The following is a 13,504-nucleotide window of genomic DNA, read 5'->3' on the forward strand; positions in this document are numbered from 1 at the left end:
CTATTTGTAGATCAGCATGTGTAGTTTCGATGCATGTTTGGGTGTATGAACCATTTGTGTGCACTTGGGGGGTTTAAACATGAAAACGTGGATTTATTGTTATTCTTGTGTAAAGTAGAAGCCTTTCACGTTCCTTAAGTACTACATAAGCTTTAAACAGTATTTAAGGGTCTTGGAACATTTTAGGAATGAATTGGAGGATTTTAGACGAGTGAAACTGAGTTTTCTAGGCAGAGGGTATCGGTAATGTAAGAACAATACTGATATTGTCGGTCGTGTAAGGGAAAAATTCAAAAGGTTTGTGAGGAGAGTATCAATACTACTCAAGTATATCGATACTAAGACCTAGTATCGATACTCAGGGCCTAATATCGATACTCAGGGTCTTGATCAAAAATATCGAAGACAATTTTGGTATCGATACTCATAAGAGTATTCATATCGAGAGTAAAGTATCGATACTCCCCACAGGGGTATCGATACCGTGGTATTTTTCAAAACATCAAAAGTAATTTTGGTATTGGCACTCAATGGAGTATCGATAACTAAGAATGTGTGTATCGATACTAAGATGATTTCCAGAACATCAAATACATTTTGGTAACGATACTCGGGGAAGTATCGATACCATAATAGGGGAGTGCTGATACCTAAAGAAGAGTATCGGTACCATCATGATTGTTTAGCTATAAGCCTAGTGAGGCTAGAGAGGCTAAACAAGGGGTTTAGTGCGGGAAACCTTCTAATAAACTCACAAGCAGAACACCTTAATTATTTGCGTGATAATATAAGATATTAATGAGATAAGATGCCATAAGACTTGTGCCTTTGTATGATGCTCGAGAAATGACGAGACACCTGAGCCACTTGTATGACGATCGTATGGTAAAATGAGGATTATTAGGATATATCCAAATGAGTGTTGTGCACTTTAAATTGCTAGTGGAATGAAGTGTCGATGCTAAGTGACCCGACCATATCTTGAGTACTCTAAAGGAGTAGACTAGCCGAGTGAGTTCCGATGCTATTTGACCCAGACTCAGCTTGAGGTTCAGGGAGACACCGATGTTGTGTGACCCAAGTCTCGCCTAAGGTTCTTTAGTAATTAAATAGGGGTGTGAGTTTTGTGATACTAAGTAACCCCGAGTTACACCATGATGCTTACTTGATTGTTATAGTAGTGTATACAATTGTTCATGGCCATACTTGCAGTATGATTATATGTTGAATGCATGTAGTATAGTAGGGTTATTTGTGCGACACTAAGCTTGTGAGCTCATCGTATGGAATGTGTTTTCGTGCACAGGTCCTTATGTGAGAATTCAAGGAGCACGTTGCCAGATTTGAGATTTCCAGACTTGATCATCCATCATATTACGTCTCGAGTATTTAGTGGGCATATACTATCATAGACCCTTATTATTACTTGAGTCATAAACTCTATTTTGTACTTTTGTATTTTTGGAGACTGGTGTTAGGAGCTCCCTGTATTTAGAAATACTAATATTTCTTAAATGTATTATGTTATTGGTATTTTATATTATAGCTCAATGTTAATTTGGTCAAATGTTTTAAAAAAATGGTTAGCCACTTAGGTGGTTCCTTGTGACATTCTAATCATCCGGACTTCATGTCGGATGAGATTAGGATTTTACGTTTATAATTACACGTTGAGTAATTTATAATTTTAAAGTTTTATAAATTAAATTAATGATGCTCATTTGTGCTCGTCGAGCGTGACATAATCATCCTATTTAAAATTGTGATCAAATAAGTTCCTAAAATTTGATCATATATATTTTAAATAATGACTCAATTAATACATCTTTTGAATTTTTAAAACGAATTTGATCGTGAATTTTTAAATAAGGATCAATTGTGATAATATTTCGCTCAAAAACTTATTTGATTTTCATCTAATTTGACAAAAATCAATTTATTATATAACTTTTTATTTTAAATTTAGAACTTAGGACGTGTTTGATACTTCATTGAAAAATATTTTTAGTTTAAATTTAGAACTTGGATAAATGGACCTAGTCGTTAATTCAAAACTTAATATCAAAATAATCTCAAACTATACTAATTTTTTTGAATAAGTGTCTAAATTATTTTTTGACTTATCCCGTTGTCTAATGTTACAAATGTTGTCACTTTAAGTGCTTAACATTATAAATTTTATCACTTTAAGTACCTCGATTCTAACAGCAATTAAAAAAGCTCGTTAGGTAAGAAGTGTAATGTTATAATTTTAGAAATTTGTTTTTAAAAAAACTTTAAAAAAATATTTTATTTTTGAAAAAGCCCAATTTTTTTTAAAATATCAAAAAAAACTCAAACTCTTAAAATATTTTATTCTAGTCTCATTTACTCCAACCGTCGATCATCTCCGACCACCCATTCGTCGACGACCACCACCCATACATTGCCGACCACCCAATGACCGGTCACAACTCTTACTATCATCTCAAAACCCAAAATTCTCAAATCCCTAAATTTAAAATTTTTAATCCCTAAAATCTTAAATACTCAATCTCTAAAATCTCAAATACTCAATCCTTCAAATTAAATCATGATTATCGACCGTGGCAGCCAGCCATTTGATCGATCATTTAACCTTTGGTCATTTGTCCATGGAAGGAGGGAAAAAGGGGCATATTGGGGGTTTGGTCGTTTGGGTTTTTTAATAATATTTTTATTTTAGCTTAATACCAAAATAAATATCCAAACTATAATAAAAATCTTTGTTTAGAGTTTAAGATTTAGTGTAAAGATTTTAGGGTTTATGATTTAAAATTTAGGATTAAGGTAAAAAGAGATTATTTTACTGTGAATTAAAATATATTTATTTATGAGTTATAAATTTTAATTAAATCTGAGTTATTTATTTATTTAAATCCAACAGTTATAAATAATACAAAACTTATTAATTTTATATGGTGTAAACATATCTTACACCATATATAATCTAATTTCTATGAAATTTTGAAACTTTCATATTATGTTATATTTTAAAAAATTATAATAGATTAATCACATATTAACTTATAACCAAACAGTCAATAATGATTAATCGTTAACGATTAACCGTTTCTTTATTGTTAAATTATAATTAACAAAATTTAATAACTATTATAACGGTTAACTGCCCGATTAACCGATCATGAACACCCGTAGCTACCACTAAATACGATCACATCAAAGGGCCACTCTCAGCCTGTGTAAGAAGAAAAATTAAGGCATACATGGAAGACGATAGAAATGTTAATATCAAGTTTGTAAATGAAAAGACGAGAAGATTGAAAAGCTTTTTCAAATGAAATTGTAAAGTTAGAAATGAAATCCCAATATTTTAAATATATGGAGCAAAACCAGGGCTTGCTGAAGCCTGCTTCACTCACCATCTTTCTAACCGTCTTAAATTTATCAAAACACCAGCTATTCCATTCTCAGTATACAAAAGTTAGGAGAGATCAGTACAAAGGAGAGGGTAGAAGTTGGCAATTGTTGAGACTGATCCTCCTTCGAATTTGGTCGCACCTTCCATTTGCTTCAACTGTCAGTCTTTGGAAGTTATGACAAGCAACCCCAATGCTCCGATTAGAATATACTGCAACGGAAACGACGTCCATTCCATTACGACTACGATATTCCCTAACATGATCATTAATGGCTTTCTACTTCAACTAATCCATGTCATATAAAAAACAAACCTTGATAATTGGCTTTTCGGTCATGATTATAGTCACCCAACCAACATACGGCAAGAACCTGCAATTTTGAAGTACGTGATTAGAACATGTTTTTTACACTGAAAAGTGCACCACCACCCTTTTGCTTGAAACATGTTTTCAGTAATTGAGCAGTTTTCAAACCCAAAACTAAGAAATGCAAGATCTTTTCAGTATATCTCAAGAGTTTATATAAAGGCACAGCAACACCAAAACCTTTTAAGGACGGACAGGACAATTGACGCGTACTGAAACTGAAACATAATGCAAGTCTTTCCCAGCATATAAAACATCGGTCATCATTCTCTACTCACTAGAATGCTTTCCAAATTAAAACATGTGAGAGATGTCAAACTTTGAGGGTGGTATAACATCAAAACATTAAGATACAAATTTCAAACAAAAGTAGTTAACGAAGATATGTCCCAATATGCCCTATCTCCATAAAACGCACGCATATAGATATGTGTGTGTATGAGTGTTGGATTCTTAAAATATTCTATGATTTTGAAGAGGAATACAGGGAATGACCAATAAAATAAACTGTTACGCACAAAAAGAAAGGTCAAAGGCTAAAGGCTTTACCCAACAGCTCTGCCCATGATATGATGCCGTTGAAGATAGAGCTGACCTTGAGCATATAATAGCCTGTCATCCCCGTAATTGTTGTCTCCTGAAAATTCCCAGATAAAGGAAGAAGTTTTAAATACCAGACAATGCAATTCTGGCAATTTCTAACAAATTTAATATTCATCCAGAATCCAGATTAGTTGTCACCTTTGGTGAGTACATCAACTTCTCCAGTATCTTGCCTTTCATGGACCTACAGAAATACCAAAAATCAAATGCCAAAAAGATGTTCATTGATGAATCTGTTAAAAAAACAGGTTTCTTCTTCCCACTTTACAGGTTCAAATTACAAATAGTGTAGAAGTGTTTCCAGGTTAAAATAGATTCGAGAAACTGAGTCTCAAGAAATAATTGGATCTACAGAAATACCAAAAAATCAAATCAAAAAGATTTCTTGATGAATCTGTTAAAAAACAGGTTTTCTTCTTCCCACTTTACAGTTTCAATTACAATAGGTAGAAGTGTTTCCAGTTAAAATAGATTCGAGAAACTGAGTCTCAAGAAATAATTGGATCATGTAAGTCAAGAATAGCAACTGCATAGGCCAGCTAGCTCCAACGCAAAGTTCCAAAATGAAAGCAATCAACCCAAGTATTATTTTCTTGTGGCCAGTTATAGCAGGAAGAAAAATCTCAAACCATCACAGTTCGAACAAAACATAATTCTCCTAATAGAAATGTAATTCTGGGAGTGATATGTCTTGGTGATACACATAACAAGGTTGCGCAGGGGAAGGGGGTTGAGATGGGTGGACATTAGTATAATTCCATGAGGGAAACAAGAAAAAAAATATACTTTACAAATTGTTCAAAAAGATATGAATCCCAAAGAAATAAACAAAGAAGCCTACTAAACAAAACACACAAATCACAGTTCAACAAACACAATGACTTCAGTATTTTAGTATAAAAATTGCTGCAATTTTCCCCTCGCATAAATAGCATGTGAGCTTAAATAATTATTTTCTAACTCAGCCCTTCTGCAGCTGCAAATAGAAATCATATAGAAGCTTGGGTGTTCATGATATCCAGCAGTCAATGTCCCTTTAAGTTAGCTATGAAGATCAGCTTCTTAAATAATCCTCAGACCAAATAAGTAGCTACAAAAATCAGTCCCTAAGCATCTATGACTAATCAAATGATCAATCATGTATAATTGCTCAAGCAAATATATGTTCCCCAAACACTGACTCCTACATGGAAACATTTTTACAAATTTGCAAATCAAGTCAATTAATTTGTTGCTACTATTCTACAAGTAAAATATCTGTTGCTCATATGTACGAATGTCCATATGGACATGGCAATAGCAATGCTTCATATCATTTGAAAATTGTTTTTTTGCAGTCGTAAACTCAGAATACATACAGCTCAGTTCAAGATCAATAAAAACAAGCATTACATATTTAAGAAGTTACCTTAATTACACGATGCACAATTGGGATTTCACGGCCCTGAGGAATTCACAGTTTGAGAATTGAATTAGCAAAAGGACATGAAGGCCAGAACAGCTGTAACAACATTGGAAACAATACAGAATAAAATTAAAAAAGAAGGAAATAAACGAAGGCACTTACATCAATGTTAAAAACCACAATCTCCCCTGCTCGGATAGGATCCTTACTCATGTGTAAGAATAAAATATCCCCCTGCATATGACATAATCCAAATTAATTAAGCAACAGCAACAGATATCGGAATCCAAATAAACAACACCAAACAAACATGTCAAGTAGGTCCATTTAAGATTAAATGACAATTACTTTCATTCTGATCTTACTACCAAAAAACTACGTCATTCAAAAAATTCAAATCAGTGATTATTGACAGATTACTAACAATAACTAGCAGCGTGCAGTCACCACCAACCAAATACTTAAACAACAACAACAACAACAAAACCCAATTCCCATATGTATGGGGTAAGGGGGAGGTAGGGTAGTAGGCTGCCCCCAACGCCAGGTTGAGAATAGCTTCCGTGAAAGACCTCCGGCAGTCAGAAAATTAAAATATAGATAAAATGCAATGCATGTATAAATAATTACATAATACATAGCTAAACAGTATTCATATGCAGTCATTAATATCATGTGCTTCTGTAATGGGGAGTAATCCCTGCAAAATAATCCCTGCGAAGAATCTCTGCATATAGACAGAAACCTAAGACCCGGCTAAAATTAACAGAGGAAACATGATAGAATGATACACATGAGACAACGATAGCAAGCCCAGTTCTAATCTTTCATAAATACCAAAACAGAAAAGTATAAAAAGTAAAAGTCATGGAAATTACTACAATGCATTTAAAAGAAGACAAAGATGATACACCCTATAGATGTGACCCACACTACTCGACTACCCTAGTCTTAAGCCTCCATAATTTCCTATCATAGGTCATGTCTTCGTAAGGCCTAAATCCATCAAATCAGATCTCAAGAGTCATCCCACTCCCCTTGGTCGTCCTTTCCTTCTGGCACCGTCGACTGTAATCGACTCTACCCTCCTGACCGCATCCGACGGTAGTCGCCTAAGGACGTGCCCAAACCACCGTAGTCTTCCCTCCCTTATTTTTTCGGAAACAGACACCACCCCTAAGGACATCCTAATAGCAGTTGTCGTCATATCCACAGAGTCTACCATGTCCATCGAAGCATTCTCATTTCTGCGGCCTCTATCCTCCTTACGTGATCCTTCTTGGGTGCCCAACATTCTGATCCATACATAGCGCTGGTCTTATTGCATTCTATAAATTTCCCTTAAGTTTTAGAGGTACCTTCTTGTCGCACGAAACTAGTAGCGGCCCTCCACTTTAGCCATCCCGCCTTTATACGGTGTAACGTCATCATCTACACCCATCTTTATGTATCATAGACCCTAAGTACTTGAAACAATCCTTTGAGGGAAGAACGTGTCCTTCTATGCATACTTCTACATCTTCATCATTTTGGTTCCCACTGAAGTTTGAACATAAATACTCTGTCTTTTCAATATTGATCCTTAAACCTTTTTCTTCCAAAGCAGTCTTCCAGGTAGCCAGTCTGCTATTCAACTCAGATTTTATTTCAGCCACTAAGACAATGTCGTCAGCGAAAAGCATACACCAAGGTACACCGTCTGGTGTCGCACATAGATGTCGTCCATAATCAAGGCGAAGATGTAGGGCTAAGAGCCGACCCCTGGTGGAGTCCGATTTCCACGGAATGCCGGTGTCGCCAACTGTAGTCCTGACGTAAGTAGATCTACATACATATCACGAATCGCCCGGATATAAGTAGTTGGTATCCTCGTTTCCAAGTCTTCCAGATCGTATCACGAGGAACGCTATCATAAGCCTTCTCAAGGTCAATGAACGCCATGTGAAGATCTCTAGACTTTCCCTATATTTCTCCATAAGCCGTCGAAGTAGATGAATCGCCTCCGTGGTAGACCTGTTTGGCATAAAGCCAAATTGGTTTTCCGAAACCCTAGTGACTTGTCTCAACCTAGCCTCTATCACCCTTTCCCATAGCTTCATGGTATGGCTGAGTTTAATACCTCTGTAGTTACCACAACGTTGGGGATCTCCTTTATTTTATAAATTGGTATCACCGTAGACTCTCTCACTCCTCTGGCATCTTGGCAGTCTCTAAAATAATATAAAGATGTTGGTCAACCACTTAACTCTCTCATCTCCTAGGGCTAACCACACAGTGATAGGAATTTGATCAGGACCGACAGCTTTCTCCCTTCCCATCTTTAAGAGCCATTTTGACTTCCTCAAACCCAATCCTACTTGTAGGGCATCATTGGCCGTAGTATGATGGTCGGCTGACCAACAACGATATTATCTCTACATGGAGAGGCACCGTCATTAAATAAGCCAAAGAAGTAACTACCCCAAACCCTCTTAATATCCTGTTCTTTCGTTAAAAGAACACCATTGTTGTCCTTAATAACCTAATGTTACCTAGATCCTTTTTCCTAATCTCCCTAGATTTTGCAAGTCTGAAGATGCCATTTGTCCTTTAGTGTCTAATCTCTTGTACATTTCCTCATATGCCTTATCCTTTGCTTTAGCTACCGTTTTCTTGGCTTCCCGCTTTGCCTCCTGGTATCTTTGTTTAGCTCCCGACCTTCTTCGTCGTCATTGCATTGAAGAAACTCCTTGAAGCAAGTTTGTTTTGTCTTCACCTTAGTTTGGACTTCGTCGTTCCACCACCACGATTCTTTATGTTCCTTGGCCTTCCCCGTCGACAACCCAAGGGTTTTTGCCCACCTCTCTGATGGAATTTGCCATATTTTTCCATAACATATCTGCGTTTTTGAGTTTGTAGTTTCAAAACATGTATTAGACAAAAGCTTACTCCTAAGTCATCAGTTGTCGCTCCATGTAAGTTCTTCCAGGGCCTAGGTTTACCCAGTTTAGCCTCCTATGAGTGCTCCGCCCGTGGGTACGCGGAACACCAAAACCAACAATTGTGTTGTGATGCACATGCCTCTTCAGGGAACACCTTACAGTCAATACAAGCCCATCGTTCCCGATTTCTAACCAAGATGTAGTCGATTTGGGTACAATGTCCCCCGCTGTGAAATGTAATCAAGTTCGCATCTCTTTTATTAAATAAGAAGTTAGTGATCACCAAATCGTGAGCAGTAGCAAAATCAAGCAACGTACGCCCCTCATCATTCCTGCTACCATAACCGAAACCCCCATGAACACCGTCATACCCGTCGATTGCACTACCTATATGGCCATTGAAGTCTCCCCTATGAAAACTCTTTGGTCCCCGGAATGCTCCTAAGTACAATATCTAACTGATCCCAGAAGCAACGTTTCTCCCCCTCCCCTAGGCCAACGTGTGGAGCGTACACTGAAAGGACATTCACCACTTCCGCTTCTATAATAACTTTAATCATCATGATCCTATCCCGGTATCTACAAACTTCAACTACATTTTCCTTGAGACTATAGGATACCAAGATACCCACCCCATTTCTAGCGTTATCTACTCCTGAATACCACAACTTGTACCCATTACACTCTCTGGCGCGATCCCTTTCCACCTAGTCTCCTGAATACATGCAAAATCTATTTTCCTATTACTAAGTACGTCGGTCAGCTCCAGTAGCCTAGCATTTAATGTGCCTACATTTAACGAACAAACTCTAAGTCTAGTCTCCTTGACACCACTCCGTTGAGCCCTCCCCTACCCTATGGGATCTAAAAGAATGACATGACCTCAAGTAATCATCTATAATCGAAGCTATGAGGGACTATGAAAAAGAATCCAAGAAGAAATAAGATGCACCAATAAAACGCTAGAGAATTGAGGTACTAAAAAGCCTAGTTGGTTACTTAATAGGATTCGCTTTTCTAATGGAACAAAATAGAAATGGAGAAAAAACAGAACAAAGAACCTTCAATTACGAGTCAAAGTCGCCGGTGGTAAGTTGATTTTCGTAAAAATAAGCTTTTTGTTTCTGAAAAAAAAAATAACAGCCAAATTAAAATTAACTAAAGATTATAGAGATTCGAAAACTTTTTGAAAATTAGAAAGGAGAAGACAAGAGGAAAGAAACGCACTGAGGAACGGAAATCAAATGGCTGAGAGAGTAGATCTGGGGATTTGCAGAGCTAAAAGCAAAGAAAGAGAGCAAAAGAATTATTAAATTTATTTTGCGTGAACCGAAGAGGAGTTAAAGGAATTTTCAACAGTTTTAAAGCTGAGAATATTTGAGTTTAGAGAGGAGAAATCAAATCGGAAAAACGCAGGAGATGGGCCTGTCCAGTATTAAATCAGACTCTTTCGCTTCTTTTCTTGCCTCCTAAAAAGATGAAATTTTTCTTTCTTCCCAGCGTTGATGCTGGCGTGTATGAGATGATCAAAGTCTCAAATAAGAAATAGAATATGTATAACGAAGAAAACCCAGATCCAGATCTAGATCTTGCATCAAACAGTGAAAGAACAGTCAAGACAAACCAAATACTTAAGTTTTCCCTAATTTAATGTCAGACAAAGCGGGTACTGGAGCAGCATTGTCCTGATTCATGACAATGGGTAATGACAACATGCAAGGTAGGAATAAAATGATATCAATTTCAAGGGGGGAAATTCCTAATAAAAAAGATGAGATTCGTGTTATTAGTCAAAGCTTTAAGTAACATATATACAGCTCAGAACATATTTGGGGGGGGGGGGGGCAATGGTACTCACTGTAAGGTGTTATATGGCAGATTCAGCCACCTCCATATCCTTTATCTGTAAATCTAAAATTTCAAAGCCATTAAATCTTCAATTAATCGTACACAGGGATGAGCCAAGGGGGGCTGGGGGCCCTGAAAATTTCAAATTCTCATACTCCATAACTTAGGCATTTTCTTTGTATTTTCTATTGATAACATGTTTTCACCTACTAGAATTTTATAAGTTCACCAATCAAAATCATTCAAACATTCTGGTGTTAAGTTGACTTACCCTCTTGAAGCCAGGTTCCATACTTCCTGAAAGAACGACGACAACAGGAGATTCACTGCCAGTGACACACATCAATCCTTTCCATATTATGAGGGCCGATGTAACAATCATACCTGAAACACTACATCTTTCTATATGAGCAAAAAAGTGAAGTACTACTTATTTAACCCCCAAAGGCCTACTAAACAAATCCACACACCCTCTGGATCTATCTGAAAATAAGAAGGTAAAACCATGTTCTCGTTTCTTAAAAGTGTAACGCAATTTGAGATGGGTTTCTCAAAAGAATAAAAAAAAGTCGCATTTTGGACTCAAAAAAAGGTTGAGAATGGATGAGTTACTCTGAAAAAAACCAGGGGAAATTAAACAATCTTGGGTGTTTAGTTAGAAACGTACCGAGGCTGACAGCCTGGGTGAGGAGCTGGCGGATCTGGATTGATTTGACGGAGTCTACGGTTTCTCCAATCCAACCCATTTTTTCTCTATTCGATCTGTTTCGGTTTCGTTGTTTTTCTTCCTCTTTGCAGTCGCAGTGTACCAAATAAAGACGCAGTGCAGCTGCGATATATTATATATTTATATAAATTCTGATAATTTATAATTCCTATTATATATATTTGGCTTAGGGAAAAAAATTATACTTTTCTATATAAATGGTCTTTCGACTAATATTGATCCGTTGAGTACTTCAAATATTAAAAATTAAGAAATTATCATATAATTATTCATATGTTTTAAATTTATTTTTTTATTAAAAAAATTATTGATCGATTGAGTTGGACATTGAATTATTAATTGAAATATGATGAAATCATATTTTAATTATATCTACTAGCACCGTCGTTGTTTTCAAGCACTAGCTCGACGACATAACATTTCAAGTATTGACTCGACGGCTTAATGTAAATAGAGACTCGATCTATAAAATATAGCTCAAACAGTTTTGAGAATACATCTTATCACGTCTAATTCATTATATTAACGTCCAGCTCAGAAGGTAATCGATTTTTTAACGAAAAAATATGAGTTTGGAATATATGAACAATCGATTGAAAATTTTCTAACTTTTAATAGTCCATTGATTCAACAAAACAATGCCCTATAATTGAGTGATTATTTTGTAATTTTTAATAGTTGGGAGACTCAATAAAACAACACTCTATAGTCAAGAGATCATTGTTATATTTTATCCACTTTTTTCACGTTAGGTATTTAAAGTATATTTTATTTGAGATTGCCTAACATTTTCATTGTTGTTATTTTAGGTATTTAGTCGTTATGATCGTAAAAAAAACTCATTGACTATTCAAAATGTAAGTTTATATATTTTCTAAAAACATTAGGGTAAAGTGCACAAATGATCCCCTAACTATAGGGTATTGCTTTATTAAATCCTTCAACTATTAAAAGTTACAAAATGATCCTCCAATTATAACACTTTATTGAGTCCATCAACTATTAAAATTACAAAATATTCAACTGACTATTTTATGTTTCAAACTCATCATTTTTCGTAAAAATTGACGATATTCTGAGTTGAACGTTAATATGTTGACTATGATATGATGAAATCTAATCACAGAATATGAAAACAACTATCGTATTCCAGTCATCATATTAATATATAGTTTACACAATCGTCAATTATTTTAATGGAAAATGATGAGTTTGGAACATAATAAATAGTTGGGCGATCATTTTGTAACTTTTAATAGTCGAGAAACTTAATAAAGCAATATTCTATAGTCAGAGGACTATTTTGTAATTTTTAATAGTCGAATGACTTAAAAAGCACTGCCACATAGTTGAGGAACCATTTGTGTATTTTTGTTCCAAAAATTTATTTAAAAGCATTTACAAAATGAAATTTCATTTTTTTCCCTAAAATCATAAAAATCCCTTAAAAATTTAAAATGGCTAACTTCAAACACTTCACCGCTATTTCTGCCACTGTCGAATAATCAGCCATTCACAAAACCGATTAGTTTATAACTCCATCGCAAAACCACCCAAAATCATTTGTATTTGTGCACCCAAGTTTATTAAATCCCAACGGGTTTTAAAGTAGGTGTGTTGAAATGTGGATTAAGTGAGTAGGGTGAATCCGATGGGCCATTTGGTTTAGGCTTAGGCGGGCATTTATGAGATGGGCTAGAGGATTAGGGTTGGGTGGTAAGCAAGAGTGTTGTCCACAGGGAGGATAGCACTAGCGGATTAAATAGGGTTTAGATGGGTAAATATCTATAATGAAATGATTGAAATCTGATTTTTTTTTATATTATTTGTTATTATTATTGAAGTGTAAATTTTAAAATTTTATTTATATATATTTTATATAAAAATTTATTATATATATATATATATCCTTAAAGATATTTATAGACCTATCACTTGTGGTGAGATACGGCTGGGGGCAGAGGCCTAACACAACGGGGACTAGGATGGTAATTTAACCCGAATTTTTTAGGTTTCGACATGATCCGACCTGATAGGGCTATATTTTTTTTTTTGAAAAATTGGGTTTGGATCAGTTGGGTTGGGTTTGTTTGAAAAAACTTCGACCCAACCTAATCTTAGGATAATAATGTAATTTTTTTAAATATTATTTTTAAATTAAATCTTTAATTTATATCGGATCGAGTCGGGATTTATACTCTAAAAAATTAGGTCATGTCAGAGTCGGATAAAA

At 35.4% G+C, this 13,504-nt stretch overlaps 1 protein-coding gene across 1 annotated transcript; it reads right to left on the reverse strand.

The window, feature by feature from the left end:
• Window positions 1–3,330: 3,330 nt before the first annotated feature.
• On the reverse strand, window positions 3,331–11,346 carry LOC120212304 (signal peptidase complex catalytic subunit SEC11A-like). The gene is made up of 8 exons (XM_039210663.1): window positions 11,212–11,346; window positions 10,816–10,928; window positions 5,938–6,009; window positions 5,779–5,814; window positions 4,509–4,554; window positions 4,317–4,404; window positions 3,714–3,771; window positions 3,331–3,610 (listed from the first exon to the last, which is right to left on the reverse strand). The coding sequence occupies exons 1-8, from the start codon at window positions 11,288–11,290 to the stop codon at window positions 3,560–3,562; spliced, it is 543 nt and encodes a 180-aa protein (XP_039066594.1). The 5' UTR covers window positions 11,291–11,346; the 3' UTR covers window positions 3,331–3,559.
• Between the last annotated feature and the right edge of the window lie 2,158 nt (window positions 11,347–13,504).

The sequence above is a fragment of the Hibiscus syriacus genome, unplaced genomic scaffold, assembly GCF_006381635.1.
Source record: "Hibiscus syriacus cultivar Baekdansim isolate YM2019G1 unplaced genomic scaffold, ASM638163v2 tig00110013_pilon, whole genome shotgun sequence".
Taxonomy (NCBI): Eukaryota; Viridiplantae; Streptophyta; class Magnoliopsida; order Malvales; family Malvaceae; genus Hibiscus; species Hibiscus syriacus.